Source organism: Lepidochelys kempii, chromosome 9 (genome assembly GCF_965140285.1).
Source record: "Lepidochelys kempii isolate rLepKem1 chromosome 9, rLepKem1.hap1, whole genome shotgun sequence".
Taxonomy (NCBI): Eukaryota; Metazoa; Chordata; order Testudines; family Cheloniidae; genus Lepidochelys; species Lepidochelys kempii.
Genome location: NC_136388.1, coordinates 100,090,204 through 100,117,507, shown reverse-complemented (window position 1 = coordinate 100,117,507; position 27,304 = coordinate 100,090,204). Strand labels below are relative to the sequence as shown.

Below are 27,304 nucleotides of genomic sequence, written 5' to 3'. Positions count from 1 at the left end.
TTACATGCACTCTGTCCTGGGCTATCTTAATGTCATAAAGAAGTATATTAGGGTTAGTAGAGGGGGTCAACAAGCATGTGGACAAAGGAGATCCAGTGGAAGTAGTGTATTAGATTTTCAGAAAGCCTTTGACAAGGTCCCTCACCAAAGGCTCTGAAGCAAAATAATCAGTCATGGGATAAGAGGGAAGGTTCTTTCATGGATTGGTAACTGGTTAAAAGATAGGAAACAAAGGGTAGGAATAAGTGGTCAGTTTTCAGAATGGAGAGAGGTAAATAGTGGTGTCCCCCAGCGATCTGTACTGGGCCCAGTCCTATTTAACATATTCATAAATGATATGGAAAAAGGGGTAAACAGGGAGGTGGCAAAATTTGCAGATGATACAAAACTACCAATATAGTTAAGTACCAGGCAGACTACAAAGAGCTACAAAAGGATCTCACAAAACTGGGTGACTGGGCAGCAAAATGGCAGATGAAATTTAATGTTGGTAAATGCAAAGTAATGCACACTGGAAAACATAATTCTAACTATACATATACAATGATGGGGTCTAAATTAGCTGTTATTACTCAAAGAGCTCTTGGAGTCATTGTGGATAGTTCTCTGAAAACATCCACTCAATGTGCAGTGGCAGCCAAAAAAGAGAACAAAATGTTGGAAATCATCAAGAAAGGGATAGATAATAAGACAGAAAATATCACATTGCCTCTATATAAATCCATAGTACGCCCACACCTTGAATACTACGTGTAGATGTGGTTGCCCCATCTCAAAAAAGATATATTGGAATTGGAAAAGGTTCAGAAAAGGGCAACAAAAATGATTAGGGGTATGGAATGGCTTCCGTATGAGGAGAAATTAATAAGGCTGGGACTTTTCAGCTTGGAAAAGAGGCAGCTAAGGGGGGATATGATAGAGGTCTATAACATCATGAGTGGTATAGAGAAAGTAAATAAGGAAGTGTTATTTACTCCTCATAATACAAGAACAAGGGGCCACCAAATGAAATTAATAGGTAGCAGGTTTAAAACACAAAAAAATATTTTTTCACGCAACGCACTGTCAACCTCTTGAATTCCTTACCAGAGGGTGTTGTGAAGGCCAATACTATGACTGGGTTCAAAAGGGAGCTAGATAGATTCATGGAAGATAGGTCCATCAATGGCTATTAGCCAGGGTGGGCAGGAATAGTGTCCCTAGCCTCTGTTGGCCAGAAGCTGGGATTGGGTGACAGGGCATGGATCACTTAATGATAACCTGTCTGTTCATTGCCTTTGGGACACCTGCCATTGGCCAGTGTCAGAGGACAGGATACTGGGCTTGATGGACCTTTGGGCTGACCCAGTATGGCCGTTCTTATGCTCTTAGACCTGGTATGTGATTTTTCTAATGTCACTAACTATGGTCATGCCTAGGCTGGATGTATAATTTAGTGGCCACCTTCAGGAAGCCTCTATAGAATAACTGGGAGAACTAGAGAATTACTGGTCTTACCCCATTTTGCTAATTTAGTAACCAGTTGCTGTATGATTTCCATGTAGAGCTGGTTGGAAAATTTTTGACAAAATGGGTTTTCATTGGAAAATGCTGATTTGTCAGAACTAAGGTTTTTTTACAGGGACCTGTCAGTTTTGGGAAGGTTTCTCTGGCCCAGATTGGATTCAAGAGAGACTGACCAATTTATAGTCAGTCCAGAATAGGCCATAGCCTGGTAGTTAGGGCACTCAAGTGGAATGTGGTAGATCCAGGTTCAAGTCCTTGTCTCCAATTTTTTTTGCAAAAATTTGTGAAAGATCTTGGATTCATTCCAATGCAGAAATATAAATTCTTGAAAAACTTTATGGGATGTAAAAACAGTTTCCCACCTAGCTCTAATTCCATCTCTATCATTAGGTATGGAACATGCAAAACAGTAAAATTAGGGAGAAATATGATTTCTCACAATTTCTATGATCTGTCATTAATGTTTGTAATTAATACTTGGGCTCAGGAGTGCAAAACAGGAACTAATTTACATCGTGGAATACTCCAAATACATGGTTTTTCTTTAGCAGCAGGAAACAAGAGGCATAGCCTAATAAATAGAACATGGGACTGAATTCTAATCCTCTTACTGATATGGTACCTCTGGCCTTGGATAAGTCACACAACCTTTATGCTTTGCTGTCTGAAAATCAGGGATTATACTGCCTGCCCAGATCACAGGAGTGTTGTGAATCATAGAATCATAGAATCATAGAATATCAGGGTTGGAAGGGACCCCAGAAGGTCATCTAGTCCAACCCCCTGCTCAAAGCAGGACCAATTCCCAGTTAAATCATCCCAGCCAGGGCTTTGTCAAGCCTGACCTTAAAAACCTCTAAGGAAGGAGATTCTACCACCTCCCTAGGTAACGCATTCCAGTGTTTCACCACCCTCTTAGTGAAAAAGTTTTTCCTAATATCCAATCTAAACCTCCCCCACTGCAACTTGAGACCATTACTCCTCGTTCTGTCATCTGCTACCATTGAGAACAGTCTAGAGCCATCCTCTTTGGAACCCCCTTTCAGGTAGTTGAAAGCAGCTATCAAATCCCCCCTCATTCTTCTCTTCTGCAGGCTAAACAATCCCAGCTCCCTCAGCCTCTCCTCATAACTCATGTGTTCCAGTCCCCTAATCATTTTTGTTGCCCTTCGCTGGACTCTCTCCAGTGAAGACTGTTTTAAATAAGCTTTAAAGTGCTAAGTATTATTACTAACAAAACCAAGTATCATTTGTTAACTAGCTGTTTTTTCAAATAATATTCCCACTATATTTAGCAGTCAAAATGCCTGCCATTATGTTTGACCCTCTGTGGGCACAAATAATTTAGAATTAATTGCAACATCTTTTGAAATTGGGCCCACTCCATCTGGCTCACACGGCATTTTTTGTTGCTACCTATATGATTCACGTGCTTCTGAGGTTGGAAAAACATATTTTGTTTTAGGTAGTGTTCTGCTGTCCCTGTTGCTCTTGGAGATTTCTGTGCATGTGGGAGGAACAGTATTTGAGATGAGATCCACCAAAGAAATACTGAGAGCGTAAGAACTGATTGGAGGCTCTTCCCATTCAGGGTATGTCTACACAGCAGCTGGGAGTTGTGGTTCCCAGTGCAGGTAGACATCTATGCACTAGCTCTGCTTGAGCTAGCACCTAATCATAGCAGTTTGGCCACAGAAGAAGAGGTTAGCAGAACCATTCAGTACGAACATGCAACACCCAGGTAGTTCCTCTGATGCTTTGTTGGAGTTCTCTGCTCAGCATAATGAGTCCTGTGACAGCTTCTGAAGACTGATACTTCAGGCTATTTTTCTTGCTAATTTTTGCTAAAGAACTTTTTCATGACTTAGTTCATTTGATCCTTGGAAAGAACTTTAACACACTTACACACACACTATTCTGCAGTGCTTTACAGATCTAAATGTGTACGTATATCCTTCAGCATGGTGTGTGGGGGTGTGTGTGTATTTAACATCTTTAATGTGTCATACCTGAATTTTTTTAAAATGTTGTTCCTAATACAACTTTCTGTGCTTATAAAGGTCAAACATAGCATAAAGTTGGGCCTGATGTGAACAAAAGTGGACAAGTAAATGGTCACTGCTGAGTCTGACTTAAACACAAACATGAATTTAATAACTTAACAAAATAGAGGTTTAATGGAATCAGACACATCACGTGTGTCTATACAAATGGCAATGTTTTAATGCCACTGACTTACCCACTGGGACAGCTATATTTAAATCCTCTTGTAAAACTGTGCAGAACTTTGTGATTTTATTGCCTTTCCAGTAGACCGTATCTCTTGTTTTTTAGCCTTCTTATCAAATAGGACATCAACATTAGATAAATTTACTCCATGTCATCAATAACATGTCATATCAAGTTGACATATTGACCTTTTTTTATATGACCTAATGTACTTAGTCAATTTATGAATGCTTTTATTTAAATCTTGCTTATATGACTAGATTTTTAAAAATTGTTTAAAAACCTGTGTAAGTGTAACAGGCCTATGTAAATGTTATATACAACGAGAGAGAGAGTGGCTGTATACTTTCATGTTCCAGTTTTTAATAGCATATCAGTAAGGGCAATATCCTCATATCGGGGGAAATGACTTAACCTCCTACCCCAAAATAGTTAATTTAGACATTGTAAAACATTCATGAGCACCCATATCATTGCTGGGACAGACCTTTTCACAGTTCCTTTGTGTTCTGTTTCTGCCAAGAGTAGGAATACATTTGAAGAGGGTTGGAGTTGTCCTTGGGGAGCATGACTTGGTCTGATTAACTGCATGTTCATTCATACACGTGCATTCAAACCCCAGGCTCAAAGTTAGGATGGTATTCCAGTGCTTCTGTGGGGAGACCCATCAGTATATGCAGGATTTATTAACAAAAAAAGTTAGTGTTTATGGTTACAGGGATATGCTCTGAACATGAACCAGAGTCGTGCTGTCTTGCTGAGACAGCAGACAGAAGGTCAAACAGTAGCTCAGATACGTAGACTACACCACTTATATCAGTTGAATATTGACTCTCAAGTTTAATAGTGGTTTAAATGTCATCGCTAACAATTTCACTTCTGAACATGTCAGCAAAATAAGACTGACTTTAGAGGTGGGAAAAATGTATTAGGCCACCTACTTCTTTCCCTGAGGCCTGAATAAGATTTTCCCAATGTGTGTGTTCTCATGGCTTTTTCCAGACTAATTAGAAATGGCTCAAGCACTGTGGTTTCCATCATATAGCTAAGAAGACTGATCTTTAGAAGTTTTCCTGAGCCTAATTCTTTTTTTCTTAAATTAATACCATTATTCTTAGTTTGATCCCAGTGCTCAAGGTGAAAGGATGTAAAGAGGGGTAAAAGCTACCTGTGGAAGGGGTGTTATAAATTGGGCATTGGTTTTCAGTTTGACACCTGTGTGGACTGCACACCCCACGACACAGGTGACAGTTCTTGTTGCTGAGGGCTTCCAGTGTAATCTCTCTGCAAAAGTTTGGTTTGGTCAGATTGCCGTAATAGCCACAAGTTAGGTTTTTCACTGTTAAGGGTGTCCATGTGTAAGTGTCTAGCTAAAACTTGGAGCTGATGGAAGACATATGTGTCAATCAATAAACTTAACGTTTGATTGTTTCATATAACCAGCTCCTTCCCTCAGTTCGCTGGGCCTTGGGGAGCAGTGGCCTTAGCACTGCTCCCCTACTTGAACTGCACTTTGACATTAATTTCTGTCATTACCAATGAAACTTAGTCTAGTGACAACCACTGGTGTTGGAAAACCCTTTAAGTTTTGATGGTGGTATGAAGAAAAAACACCCCAAGTCCTACTTGTGATTAAATTGTGTTGCTAAGCTAGAATTCTTTAGATCTAATAACTTAATAAAGATGAGTTCAAGCTATTTATTTTTCACTTGTGAGCTTGCTTGGTGTGTTAATTTTGTTTTTGAGCTCTAAATCTTAGTGTAATGGAAGGGCTATTGTATTGCCTAGAATGCCTCATGTAGCTTTTAAAAAAAATGGTCTGGACTAAGGTATAAGCAGAATAGCTTTGAGGAATAGCGCAAAGTTGCTGTTTTATTGTTGAAAATATCGGATTAGTTATTTTTAGAGCTGTTTGTTTAAGTAGCTGTCAAGCTTCTTATTGCAGTACTATGTAGGAGTAGTTTGTATTTTGGAGAATGGAAAACTTGTTTTTCCACATCTGGCAGCACTGTTGGGAAGGCTGGGTTTAAACACCCCATGCTGCTGCTCTTATTGATAGGCCAACTTTTCTGCAGATGTCTTATCTTATGATTTGGGAGCAGCATCTAACATTCCACAAAAGCCAGTAATGGGGATGTATGACTCTGAAGCACAAAGCCAGCACTTCAGGGAAAGCAAAAATACAAGAGGAGGCTGAGTATGCAAGGCCATCATTACACTGTAAATTCTTCAAAATAGTGACTTGATTTGGTATTTTTATCTGTTGCGTAGTGATATTCATAGTAACAGCATAAATGATTTTAACAGGAATCACAACTAGCAATAAGAAAAGGAGTACTCTTGGCACCTTAGAGACTAACAAATTTATTTGAGCATAAGCTTTCGTGAGCTACAGCTCACTTCATCGGATGCATTCTGTAGCTCACGAAAGCTTATGCTCAGATAAATTTGTTAGTCTCTAAGGTGCCAAGAGTCCTCCTTTTCTTTTTGCGAATACAGACTAACACGGCTGCTACTCTGAAACCTGACAATTAGCAAGGAGGATTTTGTATGAGTACGCCATTGTGCATAGTCAGTTGAATCTCACTTGTGGGCTGCGTACACTGGTGGCAGTGTTACTTGAAAACCTTACTATTCCCTCAAAAAATAATATTGTGACTCATGGCTTTAAAATCTTGTGGCTGTCATTTTGTTTAACACAACTTCAAGAAAAACCTTCTGATTGCAGCCAAATGTTAAGTGATGTCCTTAAAGAATTGTCTACTCCAGTATCACTAAGACCCTGTGTGCATAGGAATATCTTTCAAAAATTTCCCACCACTGATGATAGTGGTTCAGTTTTCTGTTAGCAATTTTGTGGAATGCAACTGCTGCTGTTTTAAGCACCATGTTGTCTTAACACTCAACTGGGGTCATCTCAGACCTCATTTCTTGCTCTGCATGCAGCCGTGAATATCTTAAACAATGTCCACTGTGATTTATGTGGCGGAGTACAGGAACCTAACAGTAGGGATAGACTGGGTTTGATAACTGCAGACTCAGGAAACCCAACCAGTCTGGGAAATAATGAGTTAAAATGGATGTAACATTTCTAATTCTCTGAGAAATCTATTGAGATGAGTTTGAAAGTGCTGGTCAGTATATGAAGTAAAAAAACGAGGAGTACTTGTGGCAAGTTAGAGACTAACAAATTTATTTGGGCATAAGCTTTTGTGGGCTAAAACCCACTTCATCGGATGCATGCAGTGGAAAATACAGTAGGAAGATATATATACACAGAGAACATGAAAATGGGTGTTGCCATACCAACTGTAACGAGACCAATCAATTAAGGTGGGTAATAGTTTGTGATTCTATACACTCTTCTATGACAAACATCAGTTTTGCCTCCCAACACCGCTGTGGGATGTGTTATCTCCATTTTACAGACAAGGAGGCTGAAGCATAGAGTAAGTGGCCTGCCCAAAGTTGCTCCCACCTCTCCTGCTGTGTTCTGCACACTTTTCAGGCCTTGTCGCTCCCTTTGTCACCTCATCCCACTCTTGCCTTTGTGCTTCTTGACGTGCTGCTCCTTATGTCTGGAATGGCATCTGCAAGTGTATCAGAATTTGTAACTTGCCCACTATATAATTGCTCAAATTTTTTCTTTTAACCTTTGTCTTGTCTTTCCTTTCCCTTGCCCTTCCATTTGTCATCTTGTTGTGACCTAACTTCTATTGTAAGACTGAACTTTTCAAAGGAGACTTGGGCTTCCAACCCCCATTGCGAGGCAGTAGGAGTTGGATGCCTAAGGCCCCTCTGACAATCCGTCTCAACTCCCTGGGGAAGCATCATGCAAAACGATGGTGCTATGTAAATGTTTAATATGGATAAAAATCCATACAAGTAATTGCATAGAATGCAATTTATCCTGAGGATTTAAGTGCTAAACTTGCCCTTCCGGATTGGGGACTTCAGTAACATTAAATATTCTAAACCAGATGTTTAGAGAGCTAAGGCATTCCCTCTAGCTGAGCCTATCTGCTTCATTGCCAAAGTATATCTTCTTTCATTTTATTTGTAACTATGCTTCTATGATGGGACATATGGAGAGAGTCAGTCTCTCAGATAACTGGGTCCTGAACTGAGTCCTGGACCATGTCATTGCCTATGAGAACATCTGTTCAGTGTGCAGCTAGGGTCAAAATGCCTAGATGATAGGCTGTATTAACAGAGAATAAAACTGAAAATATTGTAACGACCCTATATAAACAGATGAAATGCCCTTATCTGGACTACAGTTTTTAGGTTTGGTCACCCCCTTTGAAAAAGGGTATAGTGATAGAAGGGGTTCCAAGAATGGCAATGAAGAGTAATAGAGACATGAAGATTTTCAGGAGAGGAAAGTGATTCAGGCTCTTCAGAGAAGCGGCAAGTGAGATGGTAGAGATAATGAATTGTATAGATAGGGTAATAAACGCCTATGAGGGACTTTATCTCATACCATGAGAAAAAGGCGTCACCCAATGAAATGAAACAGTAGCAGACTTAATACTGATAAGGGGATACTTCTTGTGATCTACACACAAGAAACTTGGAACTTCTTGTTACAGGAGATTGGGGTGGAGCATAGTAGGATTTTAAAAAGGGATTTGACTTCCATGGACTATAAAATATCCTCTGTTACATTAACTAGGTAGGGTAAATATTTGAGGGTTTCAGTGCTCATGCTTTTAGGATGTAAGCCAACCACTAGTTTTCTGGGGCTACTGTCTAACTATCCCAAGGCTATTCTATTATTGGAGTTTTAATCTTTGAAGCATCTCGTACTTACCCTTATTAGAGACTAGGTAAAACGCTGATGTGACATGTATGGGAATTCCTTTGTTCCTATACTTATTTTAACCAGTATCTAAAACTGCACTCAGTGAATAGGTAGCCAGTGCAGTGTATGGTGCATTAATTATATCCTTGTACTTGCTTGCCCCTCCTGAGACAAGCTTCTTTGTTCTCTATCAACTGACGTTTCCAAATGTTTTTCAAGGGTAGCCCGGTAGAGTGCGTAGGAATGATGTATCCTTGTGATTACAAAGGTGTAGACTACTGCAGTAAGATCTGCAGATAGAGGCTGCAATTATTCCTACCAGCCATAGTTCATAGGAAGGAGGAAAACATTACATGTCATTGGTGTCACATGGAAATCAAAGAGCAGCAGTGGATATGATGACTGGACTGGGCTGACTGAGGTCAAACATATACCTCCTGTACAAGATGGTCTTTTGGCTTCAGTCCAGTCCTCTGTTTCCCTCTTCCTTTCAGCCTCATCTTCCTCTTACGTAGGCTTCCCATCTACTGTCCCATCACCAGCCGTTGGAGAGATTTGCTCCTAGCCATCACAGATTAGCTACATGCCATTGTAGGCACCTCTCGCCATACCATCACCTCCATAAACTTATCAAACTCAGTCTTGAAGCCAGTTAGGTTTTTTGCCCCCACTACTCCCCTTGGAATGCTGTTCCAGAACGTCACTCTGACAGTTAGAAACCTTCGCCTAATTTCAAGCCTAAACTTGTTGATGGCCAGTTTATATCCCTTTGTACTTGTGTCCATATTGGCACTTTACTAAAATAGCTTTTCTCCCTTCCTGGTATTTATTCTTCTGATGTATTTATAGAGAGCCATCATATCTCCCTCAGCCTTCTTTTGGTTAGGCTGAACAAGCCAAGCTCCTTGAGTCTCTTCGCATAAGACAGGTTTTCCATTCCTTGGAGCATCCTGGTAGCCCTTCTCTGCACCTGTTCCAGCTCGAATTCCTCTTTCTTAAACATGGGAGACCAGAACTGCACGTAGTATTCCAGATGAGGTCTCACCAGTGCCTTGTATAATGGTACTAACACTTCCCTGTCTCTACTGGAAATACCTCCCCTGATGCATCCCAAGACGGCATTAGCCTTTTTCACAGCTACATCACCTTGGCAGCTCATAGTCATCCTGTGATGAACCAAAACACCCACGTCTTTCTCCTCCTGTCACTTCCAACTGATATGCCCCCAAGCTAATAGGAAAAAATCTTCTGGTTAGTCCCTAAATGCATGACTTTGCACTATTAAATTTCATCCCATTTCTATTACTCCAATTTACAAGATCATCCAGATCTTTTTGTATGATGTTCCAGTCCTCCTCTGTATTAGCAATACCACCCAACTTTGTGTAATTTGCAAATTTTATTAGCGCACTCCCACTTCTTGTGCCAAGGTCAGTAATAAAAATGTTAAATAATATTGGTCCCAAGACCAGTCCCTGAGGAACTGCACTAGTAACCTCCCTCCAGCCTGACAGTTCACCTTTCAGTATGACCCACTTTAACCAGTTCCTTATCCACCTTTCAATTCTCATTAATCCCCATCTTCTCCAATATAACTAATAATTTCCCATGTATAATTGTACCAAATGCCTTACTGAAATCCAAGTAGATTAGATCAACTTGATTTCTTAGACAAAGGAAATGCAGTAATCTTCTCAAAGAAGGTGATGTATCATTGACAATGCAGGCCTAAATGTCTCCTGTTTTCCCTTGCACTAAATTTGTCAAGAAGCTGTTCAGTGGTGAAGACATTAATCTTCATGAAGTCTCCACTCTTAGCTTGACAGTCTACTAGCTTGGAGCTGCCCAATAAGGGGAAACAGGGAGGAGGAGGCCTTTTATAGCCTGGTCAGTTTTAGAATGAATAGGTAGGTTGAATGGATGAAAGAGCAAGTTCTGCAGGAGGCTGCTGGTATTTTCAGTTTTAGATATTCTAATAAACTGATTATGTTTGTGGCTGTCCCATTGGCTCATTCTTTGACTCCTGCTTTGCCTATTAAACCCTTTTCGTTCGGGTGTAGTGACGATGGCAGTGATATAATAACTTAAGCTACTCTCTAAACATTTCATCTGCATTTAACTGAAAATCAGTTTTGTTGGAAAAGATTTTTATGAAATCTGTTATGCAGGGCTGAGCCTCTAACTGCTAAATGTCAGATAATGGGATTATAGAGCTGATAAATTTCCTGGAGGAATATCAGATTCTATTCAACAGCACATTCATAACAGTATTCATTTGCCTTACGATTTTGTTTAGTACATGACATTTCATTGTTAATATAGCATAAAGAGACTTCCTAATTGAATTTTTCATGATGGCTCAAACTTCTATAATTGATTAATATTTGTACCAAATAAATTTCATGTCTTCCATACATGTATTTATGAAATTGCTGCTGTTCATATACAGAATTTGTAAAATCAGTGTCTGATGAAATAGAACTGAGTGTTAATTTTAGGGGGCTGGGAAAGAGAAGGAACCCATTACAGAACAATATTAACAAAACCTCTTATTGGTGAAGGTGCCTACTAACAATTTTTTTTTTTGTGATGTACTTGTTACGCTGAGTTATAAAGGCTTAAAAAGGTGACCCACTCATGCCCTGGAGGGACAAGCACTGACATTAATGAATAATTGAAACGAAGTACACACAAGCCTAATGAACAGGTTTTTTTTATTCTTAGTGCACCACAGATTGCTCTGAGAATTATGCCACCACAACCAAGAACAATTATGGCAGATCATCTGAATGCCTTATTATGTTGAATAGATGCCACAGCAACAAAAAACTTTTATCTTTAATGTGACTTTTATTCAGTAGCCTTATCAAATACTTGTTGTGTTATACCTTGTGATACCTTTGACATTCTTATTGTATTGTCTTTGTAAGCATTCTGTACACTTCAGTAATACATCAGAAGTGGAAAATAATTAAATGGAACTTGTGTGTGTTTTCCTGAGAAACTGCAATTAATTATTTTGAATCTAAAAAAATCTACCCACGGAAGGCGGGAAGAAGAATTAAATTGGTTTACTGTACTACTTACTTCATATAACTAGTGAAGGAATGTGAGGGGGTGTTTCCCTGGTGTGTTTCCTTGCTTAGAAATAATCAGTGTTAGCACTGATAGTTACATACGTATATAACTTTGTTTAGTATTACTTTGTAACAGGTAGGGTGTCCGAAATATCTTTGGCCACTATGGTCATTTAGATTGAAAGTTCTTCAGGGGAGGGACTGTCTACTGTTGTGTTTGCACAGTGTTTAGCATAGCGGCCCCCCATTCTTGGTTGGTCCTTGTGCACCACCACAATAAACATGTTTAATAATAATACTAAGGAACAAAGTACTTCTAAGATTTTTGGCTGTAGTGACATGGTACTGCATATGTCAATGCTCCTTTCTCCTTTTCAACTTAAAATCAAGGGGTTATAGTACAAAGTCCTGCTAGTTGGAAATACAAAGTGGTTAAGGATAGCTGCTGGGAAGAGGGAGTGAGGAAGGAGAGGGAAGTGAGTGAGTGAGCATCTTCCCAAGCAATATGTTAAGAATAGCAGTAAAAGGCACATACTGATATTTGAGTGAAGTATTGATTTATTGTCCTGAACACCTTGGTCAACATTTACTTCTAGTAATTGTACATCGTAATCACTGAAATAAGTTACTATCTATATTACTACAAATATTCTGTATATCTCTGGAAATCTCTCTCCAATGCACAGATGAATTTCAAAAGCATATTGTTTTTTCCTATTAAAGAGATGCTGTCAACTTGAAATCTAGCCAATTTTTAAAAAGAGCTGAAAGTAGTTTTGTGTACTGTACCTTACTTTAATAATAATAAAAAAACACCACAGAAATCCCAGTCCATTCTTTGAAGGGCCTTCTTAACTAAAAAGAAAAACTTGACTGAAGTAAGCCGAGTAAATATTTTTCTCTGACCTTTCAGTTTTATTTTTTTAGTTGTCTCTGGTGTAACAATGGTAGTCTTTTTAAAAACAAATGAACCAAAAAAAAGATGGTAATTACTTGTTTTTCAAGTTGATAGTGTCCCTTGAAACTGTCATTCTGGAAAAAAGATGAAGAAAAGGGTCTGGAAAAAACTATTCTCTTAGGTCTTGTCTATACTAGAAAGGGTTTGCTGATATGGCTGTACCAGCAAACCCTCCTAATGGAGTTGCAGCTTTTACTGCCAAGAGTTCTTCTGCAGGTGTTATGCCAGTTTCTTGAATTAAATAAGCTATTACCAGCAAAATAACTCTTTTGCAGGCATAACTATGTTTACAATGGGGCTTTTGCTGGCACAGCTAAATTGGTTTAGGGATGTAATTATTTTTTTCACACTTCTAACTGACATAACTAGGCCTAATCAATTAACAAGCAAGGATTTGATTATGTATGTGGTTCATCAAAGGTGTGGTCACTGATCTCTGCAGCCAGTTAAAATTCTTGAGCAGTCTTTTTACCGTAGCTTCAAACTTTGATGCTCTCATTGGAGGAAGCAAACTATGGGCAAACAGCCCATAATAGGCAGAGGTTATGGTGTATGTAACTTTAAGGGCCCTGAAGTCAAAACACTGACTCAGCACTATTCAATATAAGAGTATCTTCTGGAACACCAAAAATCAAGAACAGGTTCAGGAATTTGGGTACATTGCAGAAGTAAAATAAACCAGTGAACTTTCCATTGCTGTCAACCTGAAGTATTTTTCAACCAGTGACTTGAAGATGAGTAGCTCTCTGGTGCCCAATCCCTTTCTCTAATTAGGTTTATTAGAAGTTGCGCTTCAGATTGGAAGCTAATGTAGCTCTCTGGCTCTGAATGTAAACTTCTAGAGGCCAATTGTCCAAGCTGCTTGTCTCAGTCCTGTGGCTGGCTGGTGGGAAGGTGTTCTTATCACAGTCCATGCTAGTTGGAACTCTTGGTTGCTGCCTTTATGGAGAGGCTGAAGAATGAATGGACTTGTCAGAGATGACACACTCTGTCTGGGCTAAGGCACTTGACTGCTGTCTCTTGGAGTTTGCACTACTTTTCGTTTTAATGAGGGCTTCAGTTTTCAGTGATGCTTCTCTGTCATCTTCCATGAGCAATAACTCTATTAAAATCCCTCTGATTAGAAATGATCAATGGCCACAGAGATGGGATAGCATCAGTTTTATAGAAGGGATGGAGGGCAGGAGAATCCTATTATTTCGGTTCTTAGAAATTGCTTTTGGCTGGGCATTTCAAAGGAGATTTAGGGAGTTATTTTCCCAGCTCCTGTCAAATTTCAAGTGACAATTGAGCATTTAACTCCCTTCAGCTTCTCTGAAAAGTCTTCACTGTGAGTGCTGAGGAACCTGTGGTATAATCACTTGGTCTTCGTGTAGAAGAGGCAGACACAATATTTTTAAACTGAAAATTCAGAGTAAACCACCAGTTTAGAGAAGACCTTTGTCATTGTGATTTTTGTATAGTGAAACTTCTACTAAGTAATCCAGGGAAGGATTCATTTTTGGAGCTTTGGGATTTTTTTGCATACTTTCATCTAAATCTTTTTTCCTTTTTTTTCCTAGCAGGTCACCGACAAAAGTTGGGTCCCATGTATTAAAGGTGTGTCTCTCTTTATATAATCTTAAATGTTTGTAATCTGACAAATGCTTATGTAACATGCCTGACCGTAAGTCCATAATATTGGTTCATATTATATAGCTGCATGCGTAGGCAGAAAATGGCAAACTAAGGATGAAGCTTTTTTCCAAATCATACTTTCCTTGTTGTGGGTTTGTTGACTTTTTATGCTTCCACTTTTTTTAAGTTTAAACTTTTCTTGTTTCCTTTGGCTTAAAAAAAAAAAGAAAAGAAAAATGGACCCGCATGCTTTGACTAAAGAGCTAATAAATGGTATCCTTAAATTGGCAGAGTTTTTAATTACTCAAACAGCATGTAGAGGAACTGGACCCATCTTTTTTTGTTTTATATTCAGATACAGGAGTATGTCAGAGTTTTGGTCACCTTGATTATATTGACTTATTTCAAATCATTGACTAAAATTTCTATTTGTATTTTGGTGACAGAAGGCAGTAAAGTGTTTTATGCTTCAAAAGCTACCACTTCAGGTTACGTGAAAGCAAAACTCTAAATTTAGCTTATCGAGGCAGCATCACCACTTCCCACGCAGGTAATTAGTATGCTGTTTCTCTGCACAATGACAGTGCAGCTGAACCTCTGGCATTTATTAAGTAGGTCAGGAATTGGTATATGTACGGATACAATTCATTATACAGGTTGGGAGAAGGACCAAAGGCGATGCTATGCAATAATCTTTTATGTGGAGTAAAGCAGGACTGGCGTTTTCTGTCCCAGAAGTGCTGGGTAATCCGTAGTGAAAATAGAAATACTTTGATTCATCAACAGTGGTAGAAAGTAAGTCATAACACTGTCCCACAGATAACAGCATATCTTTATTCATTCCACTGTAATGTGATTTAGGAGGAGAGATTTAGAAAAGTCATTGACTTAATTCTGTCGTTACATTTATAGGCGTCTCACCTGGTATCCTGCTTTAATTTCAATGTCTCCTTGACAATATGGTGTTAAATGTCTAAACTTTTCAGTAAATGTAGTTCCATTTAATTCTGACAGAAAGTAGTACGTGGATGTGGATTGAGGCGGATTCCATGTATCACTGGCTAAACTTTGAGTGAGAATATTTGGCTATAATCTAAATTTTTAAGTATATGCAGTGGCTGGGCACTACTGTTAGTTGCTTATGGGGTCCTCACCATGTTACTAATTTTCGTTTTTCATTAAGGAGTGTCTTCCTAAATCACTTCACCTTCAAAAGTCAGCCTTGTATAAAAGCAGACTATCAGTTTCACCACTTGGTACCATTATCAGTTCATTAAACTTGTGACCAGCCGTACAGTTGAAGGAGTTTGGGATCTTTCTCAAGTCCAAAGTCTACTGTGTTAATGTCAACAAAAGTGGAAATTAATCTAGCAAGCTTGTTGAGGCACGGACTACAGTGGGATGTATTTGTGTCAAAATGTATTTGCTTCTTGTCACCTTGTCAGTATGCATTTGAATAGCCTAAATTAAAATGTTGTAGGAGTTTATTATATGATGTCTTGTCACTAGGAGTAATTAGAAAAAGTACATTAAAATATACAAGTATTTCTATTATGGGGAAAATGCCTATATATCCTCCTGTTGAGTAATATTGCTCATTAATTAATTCTTTGATAGAATAATGGCAGGTGCTTCTTTATTGTATATTAATGCACATTTCTGGGCCAACACTTAAAAAAAAAAAGAAAAAAAGAAAAAAGAAATGTGTGCGCCTAAAGTTAGGGTTTCAAAAGACAGCTGAGCTCCGCTGAAGTCACTGGTAACTGCTGAGTGCTCAGTAACCTGATGTGTAACCAAGCTGATTTGGGTGCTTGAAATCAGGCTCCTACTTTTCAAGAACTTGCCCTTATTTTCTAACTTTTCAGTTCTAATTGTTGGCGTGTATTATAGACAATTCTCCCTGTTCCTTCTCAGGCCATAAACATGTTGACTTCTGATTTTTAACTGAGATTAGTTAAGGGGTTTAATTGTAGACCAAACTGGCTCCCATTCAGCGGTTAAAATTTGGTCTGATATTACAATTTTTTGACAAACTTGATATTGCAGTAAAAGCTTTGTTATCCAGCATGTTGTGGGAATGGGGGGTGCCAGCCAGTTAACTAAGAGTTATACTTACCAATGGATTACCAATTTTCAAAGAATTGGAATACAATAAAATGAATAAACATTCCTATTCTTGCCCTTTACAAGATGTGGACAAATATCTATTTTCTGTTTTAATGTCAACACAACTCTCTTAGGCTTCTCTCCTTTGCTTTTCACTGGTATTTTGGATGCTATAATGGTGGTGATATTTTACGATAGACACAGGACAATACACCAAGTAATAAACCAACCAATCACAATGGCGGATGCAAACAGAACAGCATTCAGCTCTTAGAATATCAGGGTTGGAAGGGACCCCAGAAGGTCATCTAGTCCAACTCCCTGCTCAAAGCAGGACCAATTCCCAGTTAAATCATCCCAGCCAGGGCTTTGTCAAGCCTGACCTTAAAAACCTCTAAGGAAGGAGATTCTACCACCTCCCTAGGTAACGCATTCCAGTGTTTCACCACCCTCTTAGTGAAAAAGTTTTTCCTAATATCCAATCTAAACCTCCCCCATTGCAACTTGAGACCATTACTCCTCGTTCTGTCATCTGCTACCATTGAGAACAGTCTAGAGCCATCCTCTTTGGAACCCCCTTTCAGGTAGTTGAAAGCAGCTATCAAATCCCCCCTCATTCTTCTCTTCTGCAGGCTAAACAATCCCAGCTCCCTCAGCCTCTCCTCATAACTCATGTGTTCCAGTCCCCTAATCATTTTTGTTGCCCTTCGCTGGACTCTCTCCAATTTATCCACATCCTTCTTGAAGTGTGGGGCCCAAAACTGGACACAGTACTCCAGATGAGGCCTCACCAATGTCGAATAGAGGGGAACGATCACGTCCCTCGATCTGCTCGCTATGCCCCTACTTATACATCCCAAAATGCCATTGGCCTTCTTGGCAACAAGGGCACACTGCTGACTCATATCCAGCTTCTCGTCCACTGTCACCCCTAGGTCCTTTTCCGCAGAACTGCTGCCTAGCCATTCGGTCCCTAGTCTGTAGCTGTGCATTGGGTTCTTCCGTCCTAAGTGCAGGACCCTGCACTTATCCTTATTGAACCTCATCAGATTCCTTTTGGCCCAATCTTCCAATTGGTCTAGGTCCTTCTGTATCCTATCCCTCCCCTCCAGCGTATCTACCACTCCTCCCAGTTTAGTATCATCCGCAAATTTGCTGAGAGTGCAATCCACACCATCCTCCAGATCATTTATGAAGATATTGAATAAAACCGGCCCCAGGACCGACCATTGGGGCACTCCACTTGATACCGGCTGCCAACTAGACATGGAGCCATTGATCACTAAATGGCTAACTAAATGGCTAACTTCTTGGCTAACTAAGTCCGACTGCTCTCAGAAATACTCGGGTTCCGAATAGCTTCGGCATTGGTCCTGGTTACTAGATGAAAGATTTGTGTTGGGAGGTATCAGAAATGCCCGTTTCTCGAACTTTCCAGTTGGTAAAGTGCTGGATAGCACAGCTTTTACTGTACTAGGTTACTAAAATCTAGAAAAAACAGACCAAATCTGCTTGCAAATTCATACCAGAATGGTTGTCATTTCAAATCTCTATCAAGATACAGTAGTCTGCAAAATAAAGGGCCTCAGCCTCTGTCAAGAAACAATAAATACTGAGGTGCTGTAAAATGCAAAGTGCATGTACATGTTAATATATATGAAATGTCAGAAATCTTTTCACTTTGGCTATGAATTTCAGATGAAAACTTCTAACAGTTTGAAGGTTTAATGAAATAAGAGGCCTGGATGGGGATGGGAGGGAGCGCTGTTCAATTCACATGAAAATCACTGCTTCCTCGTTTGCTCTGTCTTCAGACCAGAGGCGTAGAATAGCGTTCACTGCATCCAAGTTCAGAGAATCAAGTGTGTTTATTTTACATTGCTCCTGCCTTGGTTTTACCTCTTTGCAGGTTAATCATTAAATTAATGGCTTGTCAGATGACTCTTCTCAGCCAGTCGTGCACCAGGATTTGTCTCTTCTGTGTAAGAATAGCTAATACTGGCCTTTACCTGTGGGTTTGTGCTTTAAGTGCCACCCTTTCTTTTTTTCCACACCATTGTAAGCCATATAGTATGTGAGTTGCAAAGTATCTAAAAGCTTACGGATCAGCATATGATCAATATTCTGTCAGCTCAAATGAAAACTAGCTTTTTTTGTCCACTTAGTGGCATTGAAGAGGAGAGAGTGAATTCCTAATAAATAAATTGCAATAGCAGATGTGTAAGGAACACTTCCACTGATTATACTGGAAAATTGATGTCACTATCTTTTTTCTATTCCTGAAAAATGCTCATTTTTGCTCCCTGGATTAAGCTTGAACAAATGGTGGTGGTCTCCTGAAAATACTGCACAGAATGCCATATCAGAGCAGCCAGTAACTATTTAGAAAAGCTGTTCAAAATGTAATGTCTATAATTAACTCGAATAGCATATTTAAATTAAAGAAATACTTTTTCTTTTGGTCATTTTTTTTTTTTGTCATTGTATGAAAAGTCCACACTTTTAACTTTCAGTTGTAGGTCTTTACCCAATCTCTAAAATGTTCAAAATTAAGGTTAGTTACTTGACCTAAATAAGTGGCTAATATTTTAGAATTGGGTTCCAAATGTTTGCTTTAGGTTTTAGTGTATTTAATACACTTAATATATAACTTTGTTGTGTCAATTACACTGTTTTCATGGAGCTGCTGCTATGTAAACTTGCTAAAATTTATGCTACATTGTACTTTTCTTGGCTAAGTGTGACTGGGGGTGAAACAAGGTGCTCTAAGGGTTGCATTGTATGTTTAAAATTTGCTCATAAAGTTAAAATATAACTAGTGGAAATGCTATTCAGATGAATGGTGCAAGATGCAAACTGCCCTACATGTGAAAGTATTTTCTAACCACAACATTTCTTATTTTTGTAACAAGTAAATATCCCATAAGAATCACACTTTTTTTTTTAGAAGGTTAGGTTTGGAAGGGACCTCAGAAGGTCATCTAGTCCAACCCCCTGCTTGAAGCAGGACCAATCCCCAATTTTTGCCCCAGATCCCTAAATGGCCCCCTTAAGGATTGAACTCACAACCCTGGGTTTAGCAGGCCAATGCTCAAACCACTGAGCTATCCCTCCCCCCCAATGACTTAATGACTTTCATTTTAGGGTGGAGCAGTTTTGTCTGTCTGTGGAGCGGTAAACAATTGCTTAAGTATTTTCTTGTTTGTGTTCATTAAACTTCGTAATGAAATGAGTGTAATGTACTGTACTGCAGTTTCATTAGATTCCAAAAGCATCTGAGTGAACATACCTTTGTATTTAGCTGTATTAACTAGTATTGCTATGCCAGGTGTTAAGCAGTTATAATTAGGACAGAATACGAGGTTGTGAATTTTCAAGAGCTCAAAGACTTATTTGTGTTTGCCAGATGTGATTTAACCTGGCAACTGCTAATCACATTACACTTGCTATTGTGAGTGATGGTAGTACTAGGTTTTAAAAATGTGAAAATTCTGCAAGTACGTACAGATCACTTGTATTGAGCTAGTTTTGCATAATCAAGACAAACTTTATGTAAACTATTATAAATATAGCTGTGTTGATCCCAGTATATGTGGAAACACAAGGAGGTAAGGTAGTGTCTCTTACTGAAACGAATCTACAAATGACTATATACAAAAACCAATGTATCACCAAACTTACCTTCGCAGATCCAGCAACCGCTTCAGACACACCAAAAGATCTGTTATCTGCAGCCAGGCACTCAGCTACCACTGAATTTGCTCTGAAGAGAGAGTCAGGGATACACGCACCTAAACATACTTAAAACTACCAAGCAAGGACACTCTACCAGAGAAGTAGATCGCATAATAGAAAGGGTCACCCAAATACCCTGGGAGAACCGACTTCAGTACATGGGGGGGAGCCACTGACAGCTCACCCCTAGTTGTCACTTACCACCCCACACTGGAGCCCTTATGGAGAATCATCATCAAACAATTACAAAACCATATTTTATGGGGACCATATCCTGAAAGAAATCTTTCCTGAACCCCCTTCTCCGGCTTTCAGACAACTCCCAAACATTAGTAAGCTCCCCATGGACCAGGACACACCAAATCAAAATGGCACCAGAACTTGCCAGTACAATGGCTACAAAACCTCCAGACATGTCTCCACTCCTATGATAATGAATACCACTCACAACGCATCTTTCAAGATTTATGGATCCTATACATGCCTGTTACAACATGTAGTGTACCTCATCTCGTGCGTCAGATGCCCCAGTAACAACTATGTGGGTGAAACTAGACCATCTCTGCCCTCTAAATGAACTCCCAGAAAAATAAGACAAAAATGCCATCTCATCCATCAGCGAACAGTTCACAAAGTGATCGCTTCATTTCTGACCTCTCGTTCCTCATCCTGACACATACACAACACCTTCAAAAGCAAGCCTGGGAACTTAAATTCATAATGCTGCTAGACACAAAAAGACATGGACTTAACAGGGACACTGTTTTCATGGCTCATTCCAACAATTTGCAACACACTGCATGCTAACCCTTACTGGTCCACTTCAAACCCCTTTTGCATAACAATCTAATCCTTATTGCTCACGAATCTCAAGTGACCTGCAACATGTTACCCCTTATGCTTACTGTCTGTCCCACTCTGATTTTTTTCCCTAGACCTGAAGAACTGTGTGTGGTTCAAAAGCTTCTACCTTCCACCAACAGAAGTTGGTTCAGTAAAAGATATTACCTTACCTACCTTCTTTCTCTTATAAATGTTTAATTTTTCCTAATTTTCATTTGTTGCAGATTATTAAATATGCTTGCATTTATTTCTCATAACTCAACATTATCTTCCATTTGGTTATTTTAGCAACAAAGTCAGAATATTTTTTGTGACATTTCAATGGGAAAACACTGGGTTTCATAAGCACAAGATTCTAATGTCTGTGTAGGATCATTTAGATGGAAGGAGTTTATCTTGTGATAGGCAGAGATCTTATCAAGCACGCCTAAAATAGCAAGAGAATAGAAAATTACTGAAATTAAGTGACTTTTTTAGTTCTCACCGTAGTGTGTGTTGTCTATTTCTGTGATTACTCCAGTGTGACATACCTTCTCCAGTTTACTCTATGAACTACTACTTAAGCTTGTCAGTATGACAGCAATAAAACCAGTCTTCAAATATAGGGGAATGTTTGCCCCCTTGGGATATTTTGCTGCTTTGCCGTTTAATTTGTATCTTTGCTAAATTACCTTTCGTATTGAGGAATTTTATTCCGTTCCTTATTACTGATGGTTGTTTTTACAGGAAACAGACAGCAATATACCCAGAGTTGCAAATGAGGCCCTGATACAGGAAGTAAAACAAGATGACTCTAAAGAGGTTGGTTAAACATCTGTTTAGCAGTGTGTATAAAGTCTAAACTTAGATTTAAAGTTTTCTTAGCTGAATTAAAATATTTTTAAAATTAATTTTTAATATTTTTAGCAATATATTGAAATTGGAATCAGTAAGTTTTTAAATTACCTTAATACAAAGTTTTTAGAATTAGTTATTGTAAACAGCCCAAATGCTGTTCATTTAGGGGAAATCAAACTAAATATGTTCAAATAAAAATTCAGGATTTGTGGTCACTAAATCATTTGGCTACTTTACGGTATAATAAACAAGGGAAGTGAGGGGGATGATAAATGTCCAAAAAAATTAATCAGATTAAATTTTTCTGTGTTTTGTTACAATCTTTTTAAAAATATAAACTACACTAAAAAGCAAGAAAATGCAGTTTACGTTTTCTGAAGTCACTTGACCCCATTACCACTCGAGTGGGTGTATTTCTGTACCCAGCTTCTAGCCCCCATAATTTTGTTTAAAAAATGCTGGAGGGTAATAATTATATTAATATTAATATTTAATATATTTATTGATGTCCTTATTTTCATTATAAAAGTGAGGTAACTTTTCCATAGACGCTGAGACTTATCCTATGCTTGGCATGGACTGCCTGAAAAGTGTGCTTTAGGAACTCTTCCTTCCTATATTTGTATGTCTTGGCAAACATATGTTTTGGGTTTTTTTAGATTATTGACAGTATTATAGAAGAAAGCCAAAAGGTACAACAGCTAGAAGATGATCCTTTGGCTTCTCAAGGAAAAGAACTAACTGATCAAACTTCAGATATAAATACTTGGATTCCTGGAGCAGATATCCTTAGTAATATTCCTGAACTACTAGCTACTGAATCAGCATTACAAGAAGATACTCAAGAACCTGTGACTCAGAGTACATGTAAGGAGGCAGAAGTGGAATCCAGAGGGTTTTTTTTGCCTTCTGACCATACCGTTGAGCATCAAGAAGGTGAAACCACTAATAAACTAGCAGAAATAATAAATGCAGCTGAAGAGCTTAAAATCACTGAATCTTACTCACCGAAAGAAACATCTAAAGATGAGGAAGTAACAGAAGTGAAGCAGACAGATACTTTAGAACAGGTGACTTCTGATTTCTTACCTACTAAAGATCTTACAACAGAAGAAATGCCTCCAGCCAAACCCCCAAGGCAACTTAGTGTAGAACCTGATATAGTTGCTAGCACTAAGAAATCTCTTCCAGCACGTCCACCGCCTCCTGCAAATGTTCCTCCTCCTAGACCACCACCACCTGCTCGGCCCGCTCCACCACCACGGAAGAAAAAGAGTGAATTGGAGTTTGAGGTGCAAAAATTATCTGGTTTAGAAGGCAAGTATATGCTTTGCCCTAAGGTATTGTGTCCAGATTAGTGCACCAATTTTCTGTCTTTAGACGGTTGACATTTTTCTGCTTTTCAGAAGTTACTGAACCTCTTGCTTTTCTTTTGGCTAGCTATCCTTGAATTAAAGAGGAGCAATCAACTGAACAATCACATGGCATTTTCAGATATCTGCGTGAGTTAGGAGCCCGAGGCCCTTTGAAAGTCAACAGGATTCGGGCTGTTAACTCACATATTTTCTTTTGAAAGTCTCACTCCATACTTCTGTCAGAATTTTTCACCTGCTTTTATTCAGAACACCTAAAAACAACAGAGCAAGAGAAAGTAATGGAAATATTTTCTCTATTTTCTTTTCTGTGTTTGCACCATTTTGTGATCAGTTTCACTGTTCCTTTATCTTTTCCCTGCTTATGTCTCTTCTGCACAGCAACAGGAGTCTAAATGTTTTTTTAAAAAGTAGTGATTATAAAGCCACAGATTAGATGTGGGATTCAGTTCTGTTTTTGGCTAGATGGCTATGTTTATGGCTAGATCTTTAGAAGTAATGGCTTTCTTTAGTATTCATATTGGACTTTCTAAAACTCTGTACTCATGACTTTTAGTTATGATTGTTGCCCATACTGTAGGTATCTTACTACCTCCTTCTACTAATGATGGTTGGATGTGCATATGTATTGGCGTGTCAGAAGTAAACATGAGACGCAGTCCGGAATCTAGCACCGTGCCACTTTAATTATGTACTGTCCCAGAGAATTGCCCAGCAACAGTAGGACAGCTGATTAGAAACAGTAATCAGTTCACAAAGATCACATTAAACCTTCAGTACTAAATTTCTGATGCAATGGCTGTCAAAAATAATTTTTAGTCCGAACCAAAAGAAGCTTGATCTTCTGGCACTCTGTCAACTATTTCTGCATAGGAGAGGGCTGTCTTTTATGTTGAGAATAGTGTAGGACAGAAAACTGCAAGTTTGATAGGCTATAAAATATACTTTGAGCAAGATAGAACTCTTGTGGTGAAAGGTAAAACACCCAGCATAGTACACATGAATTTGTGTATATACATATAATTATAAATCATAAATTTTAGTTTTCCAGTAATGATTTTCCCCATATGTATTGTCTGAGGATTTGGTTTTTAAGCAGGGCACAGCCCTAATGAAACTCTTTGATGAAACATTCGACTAGGAGGAAAATTAACCTTTGCTCCAGCAAATAAAGAAATGGTGTAGTTTCAGTATGCCAAAAGTCAACATAGATAAATTTTTGGGTGAATTTTAACCACTGTATGATGAAGAGAAGGAGTTAGAGATGTCATATTGTAACTGTATAATTTTAGATCATTACAGATTATTTCAGTTTCTGCTAATTCTAAAATTATAAATGATCTGTACAATATTCTATAATAAATATTTATTTTCAGAGATTACTATGGGGGAAAACCAGTTCAAGAGAGTTGGAAATTTTTCAAAGAGACATTATTAAGGGGACAATAAGATCAAACTGTCCCACTGTGTAGGAAAGTTAGGAAGTAATGATCTGAAACTCAAAACAGAGTCTTGCAAAAAGTGGAAATAACACAACGAGATTAAATTAGCTAGAGACGTAAAGCATAACAAGAAAATATTCTACAAATACATTAGAAGCTAGAGGAAGTCCCAGGACAGGGTAGGCCCATTACTCAATGGTGGTGGGAAACAACAGAAAATGTGGAAATGGCAGAAGTGCTAGAAGACTTTTTTGTTTCAGTCTTCACCAAAAAGGTTGTTAGCATTGGATGTTTAATGTAGTGAATGCCAGTGAAAATGATGTAGGATCAGAGGCTAAAATAAGGAAAGAACAAATGAAAAATTACTTAAATGTCTGCAAGCCACCAGGGCCTGATGAAATACATCCTTGTATACTCAAGGAGCTGGCTCAGATATCTCCTCAGTCATTAACGATTATCTTTTAAAAGTCATGGAAGATGGGAAAGATTCCAGAGGACTGGAAAAGGGGCAAATATGGTGCCAATCTATAAAAAGGGAAATAAGGACAACCAGGGGAAATTACAGACCAGTCAGCTTAAGTTCAGTACCCAGAAGGATAATGGAGCAAATAATTAAGCAATCAATTTGCAAACACTTAGAAGATTATGAAGTGATAAGTAACAGCATGGATTTGTCAAACCAACCCGGTAGCTTTCTTTGATAGGGTAACAAGCCTTGTGGATAGCCGGGAAACAGTAGATATGGAATATCTTGACTTTACTAAAGTTTCATAATGTCTCACATGACCTTCTCATAAAGAAACTAGGGAAATACAGCCTCGTTGGAGCTACTGTAAGGTATAAGTTCTGGGTCTGGTTCTGTTTAATATCTTCATCAGTGATTTAGATCAGGGGTCTCCAAACTTTTTGAATCATGCACTCCCCATGGCCAGCTCTAGGGAAGCAAAAAAAGAAAAAAAGAGCTGCCGAAGAATCAAAGGTCCAGGAGCACTGCTGCCCGCCGTGCCGGCGGTGCTGCTTCTGCCACATGCCCCCAGGGGTGGTCTTGTGCACCCCCTGGGGTGAGCGCACCCTACCTTGGAGACCACTGATTTAGATAATGGCATAGAGAGAACACTTATAAAGTTTGTGGACGATACCAAGCTGGGAGGGGTTGCAAGTGCTTTGGAAGACCGGATTAAAATTCAAAATGATCTGGACAAACTGAAGAAATGGCCTGAAGTAAATAGGATGAATTCCATAAGGACAAATGCAAACATCATTTTGGGCTGTATTAGCATGAGTGTTGTACGCATGACACAAGAAGTAATTCTTCCGCTCTACTCCGTGCTGATTAAGCCTCCACTGGAATATTGTGTCCAGTTCTGGGTGCCACATTTCAGGAAGGATGTAGACAAATTGGAGAAAGTCCAGAGAAGAGTAGCAAAAATAATTAAAGGTCCAGAAAACATGCGAGAAGATTGAAAAAATTAGGTTTGTTTAGTCTGAAGTTTGGGGGGAAGAGGGGCATAAGTTTTCAAGTACATAAAAGCTTGCTACAAGGAAAAGGGAGAGAAAATTGTTAAGCAACGGGCTTATGTTGTAGCAATGGCAGCTTAGGTTGGACATGAGGAAAAACTTCCTAACTGTCAAGGTGGCGAAGCACTGGAATAAATTGCCTAGGGAGATTTTGGAATATCTATCATTGGAGATTTTTAAGAGCAGGTTAGACAAACACCTGTCGGACATGGTCTAGATAATACTTAGTCCTGATGTGAGTGCAGGGATCTGGAAGGATTCTAAGTTTAAAGAAGCTACTACATTATTGTTTCACCAGAGTACGGTACCTGCACTGCCTGTCTTCCTCAGTAGAAATAGTTACCTAACATAATCTTGTACAAGGAACAGAACAATGAATATGGTGTATTCAGCAGCTTGGTATATAGCAGGCTTCCCAGAGTTGTGCAAATTGCAGCTGAAGCATGTATAATGTATATCTCCATGCTAATAAATAGACAAGAGCTGCTCAGGCCCTAGGGGGGAAAAACAGTAACATAAACACTTGCTGAATCATAAAATATCAGGGTTTGAAGGGACCTCAGGAGGTCATCTAGTCCAACCCTCTGGTCAAAGCAGGACCAATTCCCAGTTTTTTCCTCAGATCCCTAAATGGCCCCCTCAGTGATTGAACTCACAACCCTGGGTTTAGCAGGCCAATGCTCAAACCACTGAGCTATTCCTCCCCACCCGGGTAGAGGGAGTAGAGGTTAGTAGCAAAACTTATTTTCAGGCTTAAATGATCCCCTTTACTGGTGTTGGATTTGTTTGCATAAGAAATCTAATTGGCAATACAGATTGCTAATACTGTTTGATATTTATTTCAGTTTGAAAAAGGTGGTGTATTAATGTAACTTTGACTAAATTATCTCTATTCTGGTATTGCAATTTTAAATAAAAAAATTTCTAGGGCATATAATACTATCATGATGCACCTTTTTCTAACCTGCAGTTGCTTTATAGTTCCTAGAGAGAATTTAACAACTGGTGGTCTCTTTGCTTTGAATACAGTGACAGAATGCATGGCCAAAGATTCTCAGCCTTCTTTGGATCTGGCAAGCGCAACCAGTGGAGATAAAATAGTTACTGCACAGGTTAGTGAACTGTTCTATTATTATGCATTGTGGTTATCTGGAGTTGCATTCATGTATCCGGGCCCCATTGTGCTAGACACTGCATGTGTGTGTACACAGACAAAATGAAAAGATAGTCCTTGCCTACAAATGAAGTAAAATCTTTGG

The 27,304-nt window shown here is 38.9% G+C and overlaps 1 protein-coding gene across 5 annotated transcripts in view; it reads left to right on the top strand.

Moving 5' to 3' along the window:
- Positions 1-27,304, top strand: part of WDR44 (WD repeat domain 44) — a 60,529-nt gene that overhangs the window by 2,743 nt on the left and 30,482 nt on the right. Inside the window, exons 2-5 of one of the 5 annotated variants that reach the window (XM_073358535.2) lie at positions 14,140-14,173; positions 21,602-21,676; positions 22,372-23,029; positions 27,075-27,157. In XM_073358535.2, coding sequence (XP_073214636.1) covers positions 14,140-14,173; positions 21,602-21,676; positions 22,372-23,029; positions 27,075-27,157 — 850 coding nt within the window. Of the gene's footprint in view, positions 1-14,136; positions 14,174-20,079; positions 20,574-21,601; positions 21,677-22,371; positions 23,030-27,074; positions 27,158-27,304 lie in introns of those variants that run through there. The other 4 variants (XM_073358534.2, XM_073358537.2, XM_073358536.2 and 1 more) reach the window with 4 other exon arrangements.